The sequence below is a fragment of the Nomascus leucogenys genome, chromosome 14 (genome assembly GCF_006542625.1).
Source record: "Nomascus leucogenys isolate Asia chromosome 14, Asia_NLE_v1, whole genome shotgun sequence".
Lineage (NCBI taxonomy): Eukaryota > Metazoa > Chordata > Mammalia > Primates > Hylobatidae > Nomascus > Nomascus leucogenys.
In genome coordinates this window covers 45872027-45889965 of record NC_044394.1, presented here as the reverse complement: position 1 = coordinate 45889965, position 17939 = coordinate 45872027, and the positions used below count along the sequence as shown (strand labels likewise).

At 41.3% G+C, this 17939-nt stretch overlaps 1 protein-coding gene across 4 annotated transcripts in view; it reads left to right on the top strand.

Annotated features, from left to right (window-relative positions):
* MRPS5 (mitochondrial ribosomal protein S5) overlaps positions 1–17685 on the top strand; it is a 36151-nt gene extending 18466 nt beyond the window's left edge. For all 4 annotated transcript variants that reach the window (XM_003281024.4, XM_030827174.1, XM_030827175.1 and 1 more), the window contains 6 exons: positions 184–274; positions 3504–3550; positions 4325–4382; positions 4678–4740; positions 14696–14832; positions 17321–17685. In XM_003281024.4, coding sequence (XP_003281072.1) covers positions 184–274; positions 3504–3550; positions 4325–4382; positions 4678–4740; positions 14696–14832; positions 17321–17545 — 621 coding nt within the window. In that variant the 3' untranslated portion in view covers positions 17546–17685. The remainder of the gene's footprint in view (positions 1–183; positions 275–3503; positions 3551–4324; positions 4383–4677; positions 4741–14695; positions 14833–17320) is intronic.
* The last annotated feature ends 254 nt before the right edge of the window (positions 17686–17939 follow it).

The following is a 17939-nucleotide window of genomic DNA, read 5'->3' as shown; positions in this document are numbered from 1 at the left end:
CTGTTTTCTTCCTGAAATAGTCCAGGAGGAGGTTTTGTTTGGAAAAAGGCTGTTACTTGTGCTCAGGAGTTGGAGGGTGGTGTGCCTGTTCACCGTGTATGCCTGCAAGGAAGGCGGCTCCCTCCAGGTCCCTCCTTCAGATTTTCTTAATGTGCAATATTTGTGAGACATTTTGCCTTTTAGGTAAGAAATGTTTTCACTATGACAGCGAAAGACGGAAGAAAGAAATCGATCCGTGCCCTGGTGGCTGTGGGGAACGGAAAAGGAGCTGCAGGTGAATGGGGAGTGATGGCATCACAGTGGCAGTGGTGTGCAGGGAAAGGCGTGGCACGGGCCGTGCTGTGGAGCCCATGGGCTCATGCTGCTGGTCAGACTTTTTCCACTGATTAAACCTTTTAGTGGTTTGGGTTCACAAAGCTTGGGGTAAGCCCATGACTTCCCTTAGAGAGAAAAGAGAGAGTAGATTCTACTATACTTGCCTTTTCCTCTGAGGAAAAGGAATATTATAAAAGGCTGAAGACATTATTTTATTATGTATAATAGTGGAAAATTAGGGAGAAAAACACTAAATGTTGAATAGGGCCATGGTTATAAAAACAGTGTAGCCATACACTGTAATATTCTGTATCCATTAAAGAATTATGGGAAATTACTTTTAAAATAATGCTAAGTTAAAAAAACACAAAAACGTTATATAAAACCATGTAAAATCCTAGTTTTGTTTTTTTCTTTTTTAAAAGTATATTTATATGCCAAGAAAAGACTGGAAAACTGTACGCTGTAAAGGTTAATAGTGTTTACTCCAATTAGTAGGTTTGATGATGATTTAAATTTTCTCCTATGTATAGTTACCATAGTGGACACCTGTTTTTGAAATGTATTCATGTCTATTGAAGGAAAAGAACACAGGAAAATGGCCTAGTTAGCCCATACTGACATTTTCAAAACAGAAGTAACACATATATATAGTATGTGGCCAAAGGAAACCAGGCCTAACAGCTACTTTTGTAATTTTCCTAAATTTTATGTTCATATTATTATCATACATCTTTAAAAAAATTTACACAAAGGGATCACATTATAGTCATAATTTTGCACCTTGATTTTCTTACATAGTATTATATTCAGAGATATTAATACTCAGATTAACATAAACATTCTCCTTGATTCTTTGTACTGGTTGCAAAGTGTTCCATTGTGCATGGATAATTTTTGTAACCTTTTCCCTGTTGCTGAATATTTATGTTGTTTCCAAATTTTTACTAATTATAAAAAACAGTACGGTTCATGTATGTGTAATTTGTTTTACTTCTGCAAGTATGTCAATAGGGGAAACTTCTTGCAGTAAAATTGCTGCCTCAAGGTTATATGTATTTTAAGTGCTGATAAATATTCCTAGATTGCCTCCCCACAAAAGGTTGCGTCAATGTCTGCGTTCCTCTACACCAGCTCACCCTTGCCAGCCTCGGGTATCATCAAACCTTACTGATTGTCAGTATGATCTGTGAAACAAATCTCTCAGTTTTGATTTGCATTTTTTAAATTATGAGAGCTTGAACACCATTTTACATGTTTATTGGCTGTTATTTCCTTTTTGAGATCTGTTCGTTATATGCTTTGCCCATTTTTCTATTGGATGGTTATTATTTTCCTTATTGAATAGTATAAACTCTTTGTAAGTTAAGGACATTAGCCCTTTGCCAGTCAGATATTTTGACTTAGTTTGACTTAGGTTTTAATTTTTTTCCACACAGAAGTTTTTTTTTTTTTTTTTGAGACGGAGTCTCGCTCTGTCGCCCAGGCTGGAGTGCAGTGACGCAATCTCGGCTCACTGTAAGCTCTGCCTCCCGGGTTCACGCCATTCTCCTGCCTCAGCCTCTCCGAGTAGCTGGGACTACAGGCGCCCGCCACCACGCCCGGCTAATTTTTTTGTATTTTTAGTAGAGACGGGGTTTCACCGTGGTCTCGATCTCCTGACCTCGTGATCCACCCACCTCGGCCTCCCAAAGTGCTGGAATTACAAGCGTGAGCCACTGCGCCCGGCCTCCACACAGAAGTTTTAAGCTCTGTGGCAAATTTTTCAGTCTTATATCACTACAGGGTTATAAATATTAGTTATTACTTCAGGTTTGTGTCTTGCTTAGAAAGTCTCATTTGAAGATTATAAATGTTAGTAAGTTTCCCCATATTTTCCTCTAGGACTTCCATGGTTTAATTTGTTTTATTTAAACTAGGAATTGGGATTCACATCCTCTTTTGTCCCAGGTCTCAGAGGTCCCATGTATCTTATAGAGCAGTATTGTTTTATGTTATTTTCCTGTGTATAATTTAAAAACAAAATACGTTGTTCGAAACAAAATACAGTGGCAGCAGATAATGGCAGTATCTCTGTAACTGCTGGTAAACTGTATTTCATAGTGAAGTGTTCATAAACTAAAGAGTCATTGATTTGGTTTCCTGGTTAATTAAAATCTGAATTCCATTTGAAGTTCCATTGAAATCGTGATTTTACTCTATAGCAGTGGATGTTTTTTCCCACCCTTTCTGATATTTTTTTCCTTCCTGAGACAGGGTCTTGCTCTGTCACCCGGGATGGAGTGTAGTCGCACCATCACGGCTTACTGCAGTCTCAACCTTCTGAGCTCAAGTGATCCGCCACCTCAGCCTTTTGAGTAGCAAGGATTACAGGCACCTACCACTATGCCTGGCTAATTTTTATATTTTTTGTAGAGATGGGGTCTCACTGTGTTGCCCAGGCTCATCTTGAACTCGAGCTCAAGCAATCTGTCCATCTTGGCCTCCCAAAGTGCTGGGATTATAGGCGTGAGCCACCGCACCTGGCCCCTTTCTGATTATTTTAATCTATCTTTAAATGTTCAAAGTGATTTGCCTAATTAATTTAGAGCATATTTAGTTTTTTAAAAATTGAGCGTTTTTTATCTAGCTATTTTTAAAAGGCAGCATCTAACCTTGGATTTTATAAATCTAAATTTGTTATTTTCAGAATGCTTCAAAACAGATCTCTGTAGCCTCATGCTTTGTTATTGTTAGTGTTTTTTGTTTTCTTTTTGTTTTGAGACAGGGTCTTGCTTTATCTGGAGTACAGTGGCACAGTCATAGCTCACTGTACCCTCAAACTCCTAAACTCAAGTAATCCTCCCACCTCAGCCTGCTGAGTAGTTGGGACCACAGTCATGCACCTACATGCCTGGCCAATTTTTAAAATTTTGTTCTTAATAGAGACAAAGTCTTGCTATGTTGTTCAGGCTGGTCTCAAACTCCTGGGCTCAAGCGATCCTCCCACCTCAGGCTTCTGAAGTGCTGAGATTATGGATGTGAATCATCATACCCAGCCTGTTACTGGTTTTGTATAGCAAGTCTTTTGTGGGTGGTGGAAAGATGAAGTGCTATGAAATATTGTAGAAGCAGAAACTTGAAATGTGGCGAAAACCACATGGGCCAAATTTCTGTCTGTTTTCTTATTTTTGCTTTTTTGTTTAAAGGTTTTGCTGTTGGGAAAGCCACTGATCGGATGGATGCTTTCAGGAAAGTATGTACATTTTTTTTCTTTGTTGACACTCTGTAAAAGATTAGTAAGTTATATGCCAGACACAGTGGGAACCACAAAACAATAATAATTTGTCCCAGAACCTTCCCATGAGGCTTGCTGTCAAGGGTTAATTAGCTAAAAATCAGTTTCAGAAGTACTTGTATTCCTTTGCACCATTTTTTACCAGATTTGTAATTGCCTAGCCAAGTTATCAGACAACTGTGGAAGTTTGAACACTGACAGAATGTTTGAAGATATTAAGGAATTGTTAATTTTTTTTTTTTTTTTGAGACGTTGTCTCACTCTTGTCACCCAGGCTGGAATGCAGTGGCACGATCTTGGCTCACTGCAACCTCCGCCTCCTGAGTTCAAGCGATTCTCCTGCCTCCACCTCCCAAGTAGCTGGGATTACAGGTGCCCACCACCACACCCGGCTAATTTTTGTATTTTTGGTAAGATGGGGTTTCTCCATATTGGTCAGACTGGTCTTGAACTCCTGACCTCAAGTGATTGCCTCGGCCTCCCAGAGTGCTGGGATTATAGATGTGAGCCACCACGCCTAGCCAGGAATTATTGTTAATTTTTTTTAGGGGGGATAGTGATATTGTAGTTATGAGTTTTAAAAAAATAAGTCCCTATATTTCAGAAGTATATACTAACCTTTTTGCGTAAGTGAATTTTTAATAATGAAACATTTTTATTAAAAGTATTTTTGGAATCCTGGAAAAGATGTAAATTTCAACAATAGAGTTAAGAAAAACATTTTCCTTTCAGGCAAAGAACAGAGCAGTTCACTATTTGCATTATATAGAACGATATGAAGACCATACAAGTGAGTGTTAATCTATTTTTTTTTTTTAATTTGCAGGATTACATTTGTTAGAGTCTGTGTGGCAATATATCTATAGGTATTTTTGTGTTTCTCTCTTATTACATTCTTACAAATATGAAGTGTGAAAACAAATCTCCTAAGAAGGTTACTAAAATGAATGAAATCAGAGCTTACCATTTATCTTTGGTCAATATGTGCTGGCTGTTGAGGCTAGTATACATTGACTTGTGATACTTGCAAAGGCTTATTAAAGCCACACACCTAATCCTTCTGTGTTTATGTTTTTACCCTCCAGTATTCCATGATATTTCATTAAGATTTAAAAGGACGCATATCAAGATGAAGAAACAACCCAAAGGTAACTTTAAAACTCTTACCATTTGTTGATGATAAAACAGAGAAATTATAACAGTTCTATCCTCTCCTCTATTTTTGTTCATCTTTAGTTGAACTCATCTTGGAAACACCAAAATATAAAGGCTTATGTTAGATTTAAGAACGATGAGGCTCTTGGAGAAATAAGAATAGTCAAGGCACACGCCTGTTCCTGTGAGCACAGGCCTGTTCCAGGAATAATTTATGGTGGGGAGAGCACATTGGAAACAGGAAATAGCACCTGAGTGAGTAGCAGGGTTTGGAGGAGTGGGAACATTAGTTCCTCATAGGGAACTCATTGATGCATTTAGGTGTTTCTGTTCTGACTCAGGTCCAGGTGTTTACTGCTCATCAAATTCTGATTGGATGCCTTCTGTGAGCTGGGTGCTATGCTAAGCACTAGGGATGATGCAGAGATGGCCTTTCCTGTTTTGTGGACAAGCAGGCAGGCAGGCAGGCAGAGTTCAGGGTCATGGGCTAGGGCAGTCATGCCTAGTGGTCTCTGAGTGTACGATTCTTGAACCTGCTGATTTGCATTTCACCTGTAGTTCTACAGTAAAAAATGATTTTATATAATTTTTGGTATATAAATCTCAAAAAGTGTGAGTCAGAGGAGATAAAACATTATATTTAAAATTTCATATCAAAGCTTCTAATACAACTTTGCTAGAGCCATGGCTTGGAAATAAATCGGGAAAAAACCCTCAAATACAGAATCAGTTGTGTTAATGCACCAGAACTTGCCTTCTGCTTTAAAGCCATAATTAATCATTTAAATGCTGGATAAAAATGATGTGTTTTGTCCTTAGAAAAGGTGTTGAGTGGGCTTCGAGGTTTAGATCTGTGCTGTCCCATACAGCAGCCACTAGTCACTAGCCGGCCTGGCTATCGAGCACTTAATATGTGGCTATTGAGATGTGCTCTAATTGTCAAATACTTACCAGAATTCAAAGTACAAAAAAAAATATAAAATATCTCAAAAATATTATTGTATTGATTACATTTTAAATGATAATGTTGGGACATATTGGGTTAATAAAACACATCACTAAATAAACTTTTTAAAAAAAACTTCAAAATGCATCTATGAGAACATTTAAAATTGTGTATATGGCTTCTGCTTATGGCTTGGATCATATTTATGTTGGGCAGCATAGTTTAGACACATTTAAATGATATTTGAATGACTGCTACAACTTTTTTTTTTAATTTTAAAAATAATTTTTGGCTGGGCATGGTGGCCCACGCCTGTAATTCCAGCACTTTGGGAGGCCGAGGTGGGCGGATCACGAGGTCAGGAGATTGAGACCATCTTGGCTAACATGGTGAAACCCCGTCTCTACTAAAAATAGAGACGCGGTGGTGGGTGCCTGTAGTCCCAGCTACTTGGGAGGCTGAGGCAGGAGAATGGCATGAACCTGGGAGGTGGAGCTTGCAGTGAGCCGAGGTATCACCACTGCAATCCGGCCTGGGCAAAAGAGCGAGACTCATCTCAAAATAATAATAATAATAATAATAATTTTTATTTCTCTGGCAAGGTCCCCATATGTTTATGTATTATATTCATGTTTTCTTTCTTTCTTTTTTTTTTTAATTATACTTTAAGTTCTAGGGTGCATGTGCCCAATGTGCAGGTTTGTTACGTAGGTATCCATGTGCCAGGTTGGTTTGCTGAACCCATTAACTCATCATTTACATTAGGAATATCTCCTAATGCTATCCCTCCCCCACCGCCCCCACCCCACAACAGGCCCCAGTGTGTGATGTTCCCCGCCCTGTGTCCAAGTGTTCTCATTGTTCAGTTCCCACCTATGAGTGAGAACATGCGGTGTTTGGTTTTCTGTCCTTGCGATAGTTTGCTCAGAATGATGATTTCCAGCTTCATCCATGTCCCTACAAAGGACATGAAACTCATCCGTTTTTATGGCTGCATAGTATTCCGTGGTGTATATATACCACATTTTCTTAATCCAGTCTATCATTGATGGACATTTGGGTTGGTTCCAAGTCTTTGCTATTGTGAATAGTGCTGCAGTAAACATACGTGTGCATGTGTCTTTATAGTAGCATGATTTATAATCCTTTGGGTATATACCCAGTAATGGGATGGCTGGGTCAAATGGTATTTCTAGTTCTAGATCCCTGAGGAATTGCCACACTGTCTTCCACAATGGTTGAACTAGTTTACAGCCCCAACAACAGTGTAAAAGCCTTCCTGTTTCTCCACATCCTCTCCAGCACCTGTTGTTTCCTGACTTTTTAATGATTGCCATTCTAACTGGTGTGAGATGGTATCTCATTGTGATTTTGATTTGCAAAACCAGTGATGATGAGCATTTTTTCATGTGTCTGTTGGCTGCATAAATGTCTTCTTTTGAAAAGTGTCTGTTCATTATCCTTTGCCCACTTTTTGATGGAGTAGTTTGATTTTTTTCTTGTAAATTTGTTTAAGTTCTTTGTAGATTCTGGATATTAGCCTTTTGTCAGATGAGTAGATTATAAAAATTTTCTCCCATTCTGTAGGTTGCCTATTCACTCTGATGGTAGTTTCTTTTGCCGTGCAGAAGCTCTTTAGTTTAATTAGATCCCATTTGTCAGTTTTGGCTTTTGTTGCCATTGCTTTTGGTGTTTTAGTCATGAAGTTCTTGCCCATGCCTATGACCTGAATGGTATTGCCTAGGTTTTCTTCTAGGGTTTTTATGGTTTTAGGTCTAACATTGAAGTCTTTAATCCATCTTGAATTAATTTTTGTATAAGGTGTAAGGAAGGGATCCAGTTTCACCTTTCTACATATGGCTAGCCAGTTTTCCCAGCACCATTTATTAAATAGGGAATCCTTTCCCCATTTCTTGTTGTTGTCAGGTTTGTCAAAGATCAGATGGTTGTAGATGTGTGGTGGTGTTTCTGAGGCCTCTGTTGTATTCCATTGGTCTATATCTCTGTTTTGGTACCAGTACCATGCTGTTTTGGTTACTGTAGCCTTGTAGTATAGTTTGAAGTCAGGTAGCGTGATGCCTCCAGCTTTGTTCTTTTGGCTTAGGATTGTCTTGGCAATGCGGGCTCTTTTTTGGTTCCATATGCTCCATATGTACTTTAAAGTAGTTTTTTCCAATTCTGTGAAAAAAGTCATTGTTAGCTTGATGGGGATGGCATTGAGTCTGTAAATTACCTTGGGCAGCATGGCCATTTTCACGATACTGATTCTTCCTATCCATGAGCATGGAATGTTCTTCCATTTGTTTGTGTCCTCTTTTATTTCATTGAGCAGTGATTTGTTCTCCTTGAAGAGGTCCTTCACGTCTTTTGTAAGTTGGATTCGTAGGTATTTTATTCTCTTTGTAGCAATTGTGAATGGGAGTTCACTCATGATTTGGCTCTCTGTTGGTCTGTTATTGGTGTATAAGAATGCTTATGATTTTTGCACGTTGATTTTGTATCCTGAGTCTTTGCTGAAGTTACTTATCAGCTTAAGGAGATTTTGGGCTGAGACGATGGGGTTTTCTAAATATGCAATCATATTATCTGTAAACAGGAACACTTTGACTTCCTCTTTTCCTAATTGAATACCCTTTATTTCTTTCTCTTGCCTGATTGCCCTGGCCAGGACTTCCAACACTGTGTTGAATAGGAGTGGTGAAAGAGGGCTTCCCTGTCTTGTGCCAGTTTTCAAAGGGAAAGCTTCCAGTTTTTGCCCATTCAGTATGATATTGGCTGTGAGTTTGTCATAAATAGCTCTTATTATTTTGAGATGCATTCCATCAATACCTAGTGTATTGAGAGTTTTTAGCATGAAGGGCCGTTGAATTTTGTTGAAGGCCTTTTCTGCATCTATTGAGATAATCATGTGGTTTTGACATTTGGTTCTGTTTATGTGATGGAGTATGTTTATTGATTTGCATATGTTGAACCAGCCTTGCATCCCAGGGATAAAGCTGGCTTGATCGTGGTGGATAAGCTTTTTGATGTGCTGCTGGATTTGTTTTTTCAGTATTTTATTGAGGATTTTTGCATCGATATTCATCAGGGATATTGGTCTAAAATTCTCTTTTTTTGTTGTGTCTCTGCCAGGCTTTGGTATCAGGATGATGCTGGCCTCATAAAATGAGTTAGGGAGAATTCCGTCTTTTTCTATTGATTGGAATAGTTTCAGAAGGAATGGTACCAGCTCTTCTTTGTACCTCTGGTAGAATTTGGCTATGAATCTGTCTGGTCCTGGACTTTTTTTGGTTGGTAGGCTATTAATTATTGCCTCAATTTCAGAGCCTGTTATTGATCTATTCAGCGATTCAGCTTCTTCCTGGTTTAGTCTTGGGAGGGTGTATGTGTCCAGGAATTTATCCATTTCTTCTAGATTTTCTAGTTTATTTGTGTAGAGGTGTTTATAGTATTCTTTGATGGTAGTTTGTATTTCTGTGGGATCGGTGGTGATTTTTTATTGCGTCTATTTGATTCTTCTCTCTTTTCTTCTTTATTAGTCTTGCTAGTGGTCTATCAATTTTGTTGATCTTTTCAAAAAACGAGCTGCTGGATTCATTAGTTTTTTTGAAGGTTTTTTTGTGTCTCTGTCTCCTTCAGTTCTGCTCTGATCTTAGTTATTTCTTGACTTCTGCTAACTTTTGAATTTGTTTGCTCTTCCTTTTCTAGTTCTTTTAATTACGATGTTAGGGTGTCGATTTTAGATCTTTCCTGCTTTCTCTTGTGGGCATTTAGTGCTATAAATTTCCCTCTACATACTGCTTTGAATGTGTCCCAGAGATTCTGGTATGTTGTGTCTTTGTTCTCGTTGGTTTCAAAAAACATCTGTATTTCTGCCTTCATTTCGTTATGTACCCAGTAGTCATTCAGGAGCAGGTTGTTCAGTTTCCATGTAGTTGAGCGGTTTTGAGTGAGTTTCTTAATCCTGAGTTCTAGTTTGATTGCACTGTGGTCTGAGAGACAGTTTGTTGTGATTTCTGTTCTCTTACATTTGCTGAGGAGTGCTTTACTTCCAACTTTGTGGTCAACTTTGGAATAAGTGCGATGTGGTGCTGAGAAGAGTGTATATTCTGTTGATTTGGGTTGGAGAGTTCTGTAGATGTCTATTAGGTCTGCTTCCTGGATATCCTTGTTAACCTTCTGTGTCGTTGATCTGTCTAATATGGACAGTGGGGTGTTAAAGTTTCCCACTATTATTGTGTGGGAGTCTAAGTCTCTTTGTAGGTCTCTAAGGACTTGCTTTATGAATCTGGGTGCTCCTGTGTTGGATGCGTATATATTGACGATAGTTAGCTCTTGTTGAATTGATGCCTTTACCATTATGTAATGGCCTTCTTTGTCTCTTTTGATCTCTGTTGGTTTAAAGTCTGTTTTATCAGGGGTTACTAGGATTGTAACCCCTGCTGTTTTTTTGCTTTCCATTTGCTTGGTAGATCTTCCTTCATCCCTTTATTTTGAGCCTATGTGTGTCTCTGCATGTGTGGTGGGTCTCCTGAATACAGCACACTGGGTCTTGACTCTTCATCCAGTTTGCCAGTCTGTGTCTTTTAATTGGGGCATTTAGCCCATTTACATTTAAGGTTAATATTGTTATGTGTGAATTTGATCCAGTCATTATGATGTTAACTGGTTATTTTGCCCATTAGTTGATGCAGTTTCTTCCTAGCATCGATGTTCTTTACAATTTGGCATGTTTTTGCAGTGGCTGGTACCGGTTGTTCCTTTCCGTGTTGAGTGCTTCCTTCAGGAGTTCTTGTAAGGCAGGCCTGGTAGTGACAAAATCTCTCAACATTTGCTTGTGTGTAAAGGATTTTATTTCTCCTTCACTTATGAAGGTTAGTTTGGCTGGATATGAAATTCTGGGTTGAAAATTCTTTTAAGAATGTTGAATATTGGCCCCCACTCTCTTCTGGCTTGTAGAGTTTCTGCTGAGAGATCCGCTGTTAGTCTGATGGGCTTCCCTTTGTGGGTAACCTGACCTTTCTCTCTGGCTGCGCTTGATATTTTTTCCTTCATTTCAACCTTGGTGAATCTGATAATTATGTGTCTTGGGGTTGCTCTTCTCAAGGAGTGTCTTTGTGGCGTTCTCTGTATTTCCTGAATATAAATGTTGGCCTGCCTTGCTAGATTGGGGAAGTTCTCCTGGATGATATCTTGAAGAGTGTTTTCCAACTTGGTTCCATTCTCCCTGTCACTTTCAGGTACACCAATCAAATGTAGATTTGGTGTTTTCACATAGTCCCCTATTTGTTACAGGCTTTGTTTGTTTTTTTGCTCTTTTTTCTCTGAACTTCTCTTTTTGCTTCATTTCATTAATTTGATCTTCAATCACTGATACCCTTTTTTCCACTTGATCGGCTACTGAAGCTTGTGCATGCATCACGTAGTTCTCTTGCCATGGTTTTCAGCTCCATCAGGTCATTTAAAGTCTTCTCTACACTGTTTATTCTAGTTAGCCATTTGTCTAATCTTTTTTCAAGATTTTTAGCTTCCTTGTGATGGGGTTTGAACATCATCCTTTAACTCGGAGAAGTTTGTTATTACCGACCTTCTGAAGTCTACTTCTGCCAACTTGTCAAAGTCATTCTCCGTCCAGCTTTGTTCTGCTGCTGGCGAGGAGCTGGGATCCTTTGGTGGAGAAGAGGTGCTCTGGTTTTTAGAATTTTCAGCTTTTCTGCCCTGGTTTCTCCCCATCTTTGTGGTTTTATCTACCTTTGGTCTTTGATGATGGTAACCTACAGATGGGGTTTTGGTGTGGATGTCCATTTTGTTGATGCTGATGCTATTCCTTTCTGTTTGTTAGTTTTCCTTCTAACAATCAGGTCCCTCAGCTGCAGGTCTGTTGGAGTTTGCTGGAGGTCCACTCCAGACCCTGTTTGCCTGGGTATCACCAGTAGAGGCTGCAGAGCAGCAAATATTGCAGAACAGCAAATATTGCTGCCTGATCCTTCCTCTGGAATCTTCGTCTCAGAGGGGCACCCAGCTGTATGAGGTGTCAGTCAGCCCCTACTGGGAGGTGTCGCCCAGTTAGGCTACATGAGGGTCAGGGACCTCCTCCTTGAGGAGGCAGTCTGTCCATTCTCAGAGCTCAAACACCGTGCTGGGAGAACCACTGCTCTCTTCAGAGCTGTCAGACAGGGACGTTTAAGTCTGCAGAAGTTTCTGCTGCCTTTTGTTCAGCTATGCCCTGCCCACAGAGGTGGAGTCTACAGAGGCAGGTGGGCCTCGTTGAGCTGCGGTGGGCTCCACCCAGTTGAAGCTTCCTGGCTGCTTTGTTTACCTACTCAAGCCTCAGCAATGGCAGACGCCCCTCCCCTAGCCAGGGCTGCTGCCTCACAGTTGGATCTTGGACTGCTGCGCTAGCAGTGAGCAAGATTCCATGGGCGTGGGACCTGCTGAGCCAGGCCCGGGATATAATCTCCTGGTGTGCCGTTTGCTACGACCATTGGAAAAATGCAGTATTTAGGTGGCAGTGTCCCGGTTTTCCCGGTACAGTCTGTCACAGCTTCCCTTGGCTAGGAAAGGGAAATCCCCAGACCACTTGTGCTTCCTGGGTGAGGCGATGCCCTGTCCTGCTCCATGGGCAGCACCCACTGTCCAACCAGTCCCAGTGAGATGAACCAGGTACCTCAGCTGGAAATGCAAAAATCACCTGTCTTCTGTGTGGATCACGCTGGGAGCTGCAGACTGGAGCTGTTCCTATTCAGCCATCTTGGAATGGAATCCTATTCAAATGACTGCTGTAATTTTAATTTAATTGAAGAAGCTACCTTTTAAAATCTTTCCCGTCTTCTAATCAAAGCTGTATTTTTCAGTTTTTTGTATTATCTAGACCATTACCTGTGTATCGGGGTTAAATATTCTGATTTTGAAGCTAAAACAGTATATAATACTTTTAGACGTTTCCTAAATATATACACATTTATAGACATTTTGTACATGTACAAATAAGCATTTCCTAAACGATGTGCCTATGTGTTACTAGTTATGTAGGAGGTAGAAAAGGTTTTACTCCATAAAGGATGCCAAATGGCAGAACTGGATTAAGGAAAGGCACCAAAAGTGTTTTTGCATCTTTGTGAATGTTGCATTCTTTAATGCACTGCCATGGAATATGAATCTCCCAAGAGAAATGGAGGATGTGGTGTGCCCAAATGTATTTAACCATGGAACACTTCTGCCTCGGCTATAGAACAGTATTCAGTTCCACACACAGCACTGCAAAACTTTGCCATATTTATTAAACAAGTATTTTTTGACACAGTCTCTGCCTGGAAGATAGTCAAATCATTACCGTTGGACTATGACCACTGTCACGTGGGTGTTTGTGTATGTGTCACACAGTGGCCAGTGTTCATGCAGTGTCTGTGCTGGTCCAGGTACTGTGTATTACACACCTGCTCGGTGCTCACCAGCAGCACTGCCAAGTAGGTATTTTAGGGAGGGGCCTTCTTGTCACAGTCATTCAGCGAGCAGTGGCAGGGTAGAGGCTGCCTCTCAGCTCCTTCCAGAATCTGCATGATACCCCCTTCCACGTGTACCTCTCTCTAGGTGTGTGCATGCCTGTGCTCATCCAGACACGGGTGCATTATGTTCACACATCAGCGGCACCTGTTCTATGTTTGCATAACTCCACCTGGAAGAACAAAGGACCCCATTGTGACCTGTCTTTAGCTATCCTCTTAAGTTCTTGCATGCTCTGGCATAATTATGGAGGCCACAGTTCATTGGCCCTTTCAAGTAGAAGGAATAGTTCTTGACCATAAAAAGTCAAACTAGAAAGCCAGTAATGTCCAACTTCCAGGGTAGATCTTCTGCCTTGGAGCAGAAGAGGTGTGTGCTGAGTTTTATGTCTGGCAAATAAGAATGTTAAAGGCCAAACTTGGGCCCTGCAGCTCCCTCACTCCACTTGCATTTGCCAGGTACTGCTCTAGGCTCTGGGGACACCGTGGTAAACAAACAATATCCTGGTCCTTATGGGAGCCATCTTCCACTCAGGGGAAGCATTGGATAAACAGGTTTCTTTGAGTGCCCTAATCAGGGTACTGTGTTAGAGTAGAAGGGAGGAAGGCAGAAGGAAGGATGCCACCTTGAATAGCATGGTCACAGAAGGCCTGTCTGAGGAGGAGCAATTTGAGTGGGACCTTGAAGGTGAGAAGGAGCCAAGGGGGCAGAGCTGGGAGGACATTCCAGGTAGAAGGAATCTCAAGTGCAGTCCTTAAGGTGAGGAAGCCAGCAGGAGGTGGCGTGTCTGTAGATGAGGTCAGGGAGGTGGGCAGGACTCAGGCACAGAAGGCTCTGAATAGGTCATGGCGTTCTTTATTTTAATCTCGAGAACAGTGGGAAGGAGGGATCTTTAAATGGGGAGCAACGTGTTTGGTTTGTGTTTTTAAAGCTCTCTGGAGAAGGAATTACAGGCAGTAAAGGGTAGGGCAAGTGGCTGGAGGGGAGACCCCCCAAGATTTAGAGGCCAGCAAGGAGGGGAGGACAGGCCAACAGCTAGGAGGAAATCTAGGACAGGATGTGTTACCAAAACAAAAGGAGGAGCTTCTCGAGGAGGAGGAAGTGGACCCTCTGCTCAGGGCAACGGAAGTGTCAAGGAGGGTGAGAAGAGATGTGTCCCTCCATCCTTAGTTAAATGAGTCTGGGGTGCCAAGAATTTTCATGCATGTTTATTAATCTCAATAACAATCCTGTTTTTTTGCCCTCAAAATGTGTTCAAGATATTTGTAGATGTCATCTTTTTAATCCTTGTAGTATCCTGTTTGAGTAAGTGTCATCTTGGAAGTTAAGTAAGTTGTCAAGGGTCAGCTCACTAGGAAGTGGTGATACCAGAATATGAACCAGTTTGCCGAAGCACAGAGCCTGAAGCCATGCGAAAGCCAGCAGGGTGACTCCTCCCACTGCAGGCGAGTGGGCTGTGTTTCAGTGGGCTGTGTTTCACCCGGTTTCTCCTTTTCTAGGTTACGGCCTCCGCTGCCACAGGGCCATCATCACCATCTGCCGGCTCATTGGCATCAAAGACATGTATGCCAAGGTCTCTGGGTCCATTAATATGCTCAGCCTCACCCAGGGCCTCTTCCGTGGGCTCTCCAGACAGGTAATCCTTTCCCGGGGTCTGAAACAGACGTTCTAGTTTGTATTTCAGTTGTGTGTGTTGGGGCTACGATGCTCTGGGGCCTCCTGGAGATGCTTTCCTGGGGCCACCTGAGGAGTTGGGCATTCTTTGCTGTCTGTGACTGCATCAGTTTAGTTACATCCACTGACGAGTTCATGAAAATTACCTTTTAAAAAGTACTTCATGGGTTTTTCTAAGTAGCATTTTTAAAGCCGATAATTACAATCTACATGTTATTATGAAAATAACACCTGCTTGTTCTAAAGCTCCAACAGTATGGAAAATTAAAATCAAAAGAGAAAGTCCATTTCCTAATTTAGTCCTTTCAATTGGGGCTAGGATGAAGCACCCAGGGCACCTCTGCACTCAGGGCAGGCACAGTCAGTTCCCTGTTACCTGTGTAGGTGGTTCGGACTGATGCCTGGGGATTGGTAGGGAACTATGAACATTAACATGCCAAGTTACTTTTCCTCATAGGTGAGAACCCTGGGCCCGGCTCCCAATCACCCACCATGGAGGGCGGGGCTGTGACTGCACCGGGCCCCCGTTCTTGGGCAGCTCCCCTACCTGCCCAGCAGGGCTGGCCTGTCTCATGAAAGGATGGGTAGACCTTAGCATAGGTGGATGAACAGAAAAGACAACCAGGTTCAATAGGCTCCATTTGCTGAACTCTGTTAGTTGAGGACTTTGGCAGGCTTCCTGACTTTTCAGGATTACAGTGGTGGGTTTTAGTTAAAGTGATCCACGGAGTAATTTTACATGTCTCTGTTTAAAATAGGAAAATTAAAAGAAAAAGAAGGCTTTGGGTAAAAGCCTTCTGTTTTCTGAACAGCTTTTGTGTGTGTTACTGTCTAAAACACCCTTCAGAGCACTTGTAAATTGAAACATTAGAGGTTTAATTAAGATGTTGGTTTTAGATAGGTTTTATTTATGATCCAGTAGACTTGTTCTGTTTTTGGTTTTTTGTTTGTTTGTTTTTGTTTTTTGAGACGGAGTCTCGCTCTGTCACCAAGGCTTGGAGTGCAGTGGCTCCATCTCAGCTCACTGCAACCTCCGCCTCACGGGTTCAAGCGATTCTCCTGCCTCAGCCTCCTGAGTAGCTGGGACTACAGGCACGTGCCACCATGCCCGGCTAATTTTTGTATTTTTAATAGAGATGGGGTTTCACCATGTTGGTCAGGCTGGTCTTGAACTCCTGACCTTGTGATCCACCCGCCTTGGCCTCCCAAAGTGCTGGGATTACAGGCGTGAGGTACTGCGCCCGGCCTAGACTTGTTCTTTTATGTGATATCTTTGTTTTCTGTTAGTCTTTTAAACCTTCTGATATAGTTACCATATGTCATCTCTCCTAAAATGCCATCAGCTATAAAAGGTTTCATTATTTAATATGTCACTCAAAAAGGAAAAGATGCCACCAGTTTAGGTGATATGCCTTTGATTGAAAGATACACCAATATAAATTATTTTATTTTGTTTATGAAATGGCTCATCTCTTTTCTAATTTCAAACATACTGCAAGGCATTAGATATATAATTAGAATAGTGCAAGGCAGCCATAAGGCCTGGGATCACGGGATTGACATAGCAGGTATGTCATTGTACCATGAATAAAGTCTACTGAACTAATCTGCCTGCTTCCAGATCTCTGTGGCTTCCCTCTGCAATGAATCCCCATGGCCCTGTTACCCAGCTCATGACCAGTCTTGCTTCTTAGTACCACCCACAGTTATTTTGAACCAAATCTCAGACATTTTATTTCAACCCTAAATATTTTAGTATGTATCTTTGAAAAGATAAGGATTTTAAAAAATACCCTGTAATACTATTATCATACCTAAAAAGTTAACAGTAACTTGTATCATCAAGTATCCAATCAGTGTTCATACAAATGAACAAATTCCATTTGTTAGATTACAAATTTTTTTTTTTATACAGTGTGTTTGAATCAGGTTGCAGAACAGGTTAATGTATGTTTTTGCTATGCCTTTTAAATAGGTTCCCCTCATCTCGGCCCCCCCCCACCCCCACTTACGATTTTTTGTTGAAACCAGGTTGGTTGTTTTGTAGTGCTTCCTGGCCTGTTGCTGACAAAAATACCTGTAGGGTCCTTAATGTCTTATCTCCCCTATATTTACTGTAAATTGGTAGTTAGATCTAGGGGGTTGGTGAGATTCAAGTTCAGTGTTTGGCACAACATGGTGCATAATCAGGAGGGTTTAGAAGGCAAGAGACCAGAGGCCAAGGCCCTTCCTCTGTCCAAGTTTGGGGTGGGCAGATGCAGCAGATGAGGCTGAAATGACTCCACCCATGACAGGTTATTAGAGTTTAGCCACAAAACACATTAACCCAAATCCACTGAAATGGCCTTTGAATTCCCCCAGGCTGTACTGTTGTGGCCTTTGGAAGTTCCTGCTCTTTATGTTGCAAATGTACTTCAGACCTAACCTGTTCTGAATTTGGTCTTGCCTAGGAAACCCATCAACAACTGGCTGACAAGAAGGGCCTCCATGTTGTGGAAATCCGGGAGGAATGTGGCCCTCTGCCCATTGTGGTTGCCTCCCCCCGGGGGGCCTTGAGGAAGGATCCAGAGCCGGAAGATGAGGTTCCAGACATCAAACTGGACTGGGAAGATGTGAAGACTGCACAGGGAATGAAGCGCTCTGTGTGGTCTAATTTAAAGAGAGCCGCCATGTAACCTCTCTGGCCTTGTGCAGCCAGTTCCTGTGCTGCCCCGCACCTAGGAGAGGCAGCCCCTCACAGCTTGGGGTGTTGCCTTGCCTTTTGTTTGTTCTGAGGAAAGTTTAAACTCTTTAGAAATAAATAATTATACTTTCATTTATTGAGCACATGTTATATGCCAATGTGATAGAACCTTTACATACATATCTCAGTTCAAGACTACTTTAAATATTCATCCTAAGTAACAAAAGTAAATGAATTAGGGAGACGGGGTTAATAATTTGACCCAATCAGTAATAATGTACACAATTATAATTGCTATAGTAATTATAGCTAATATATATGAACTCATTCATCCAAAGTGAATATGATTAACTTCATTTTACAGAGCAGTTAAGTAACTTGACTAC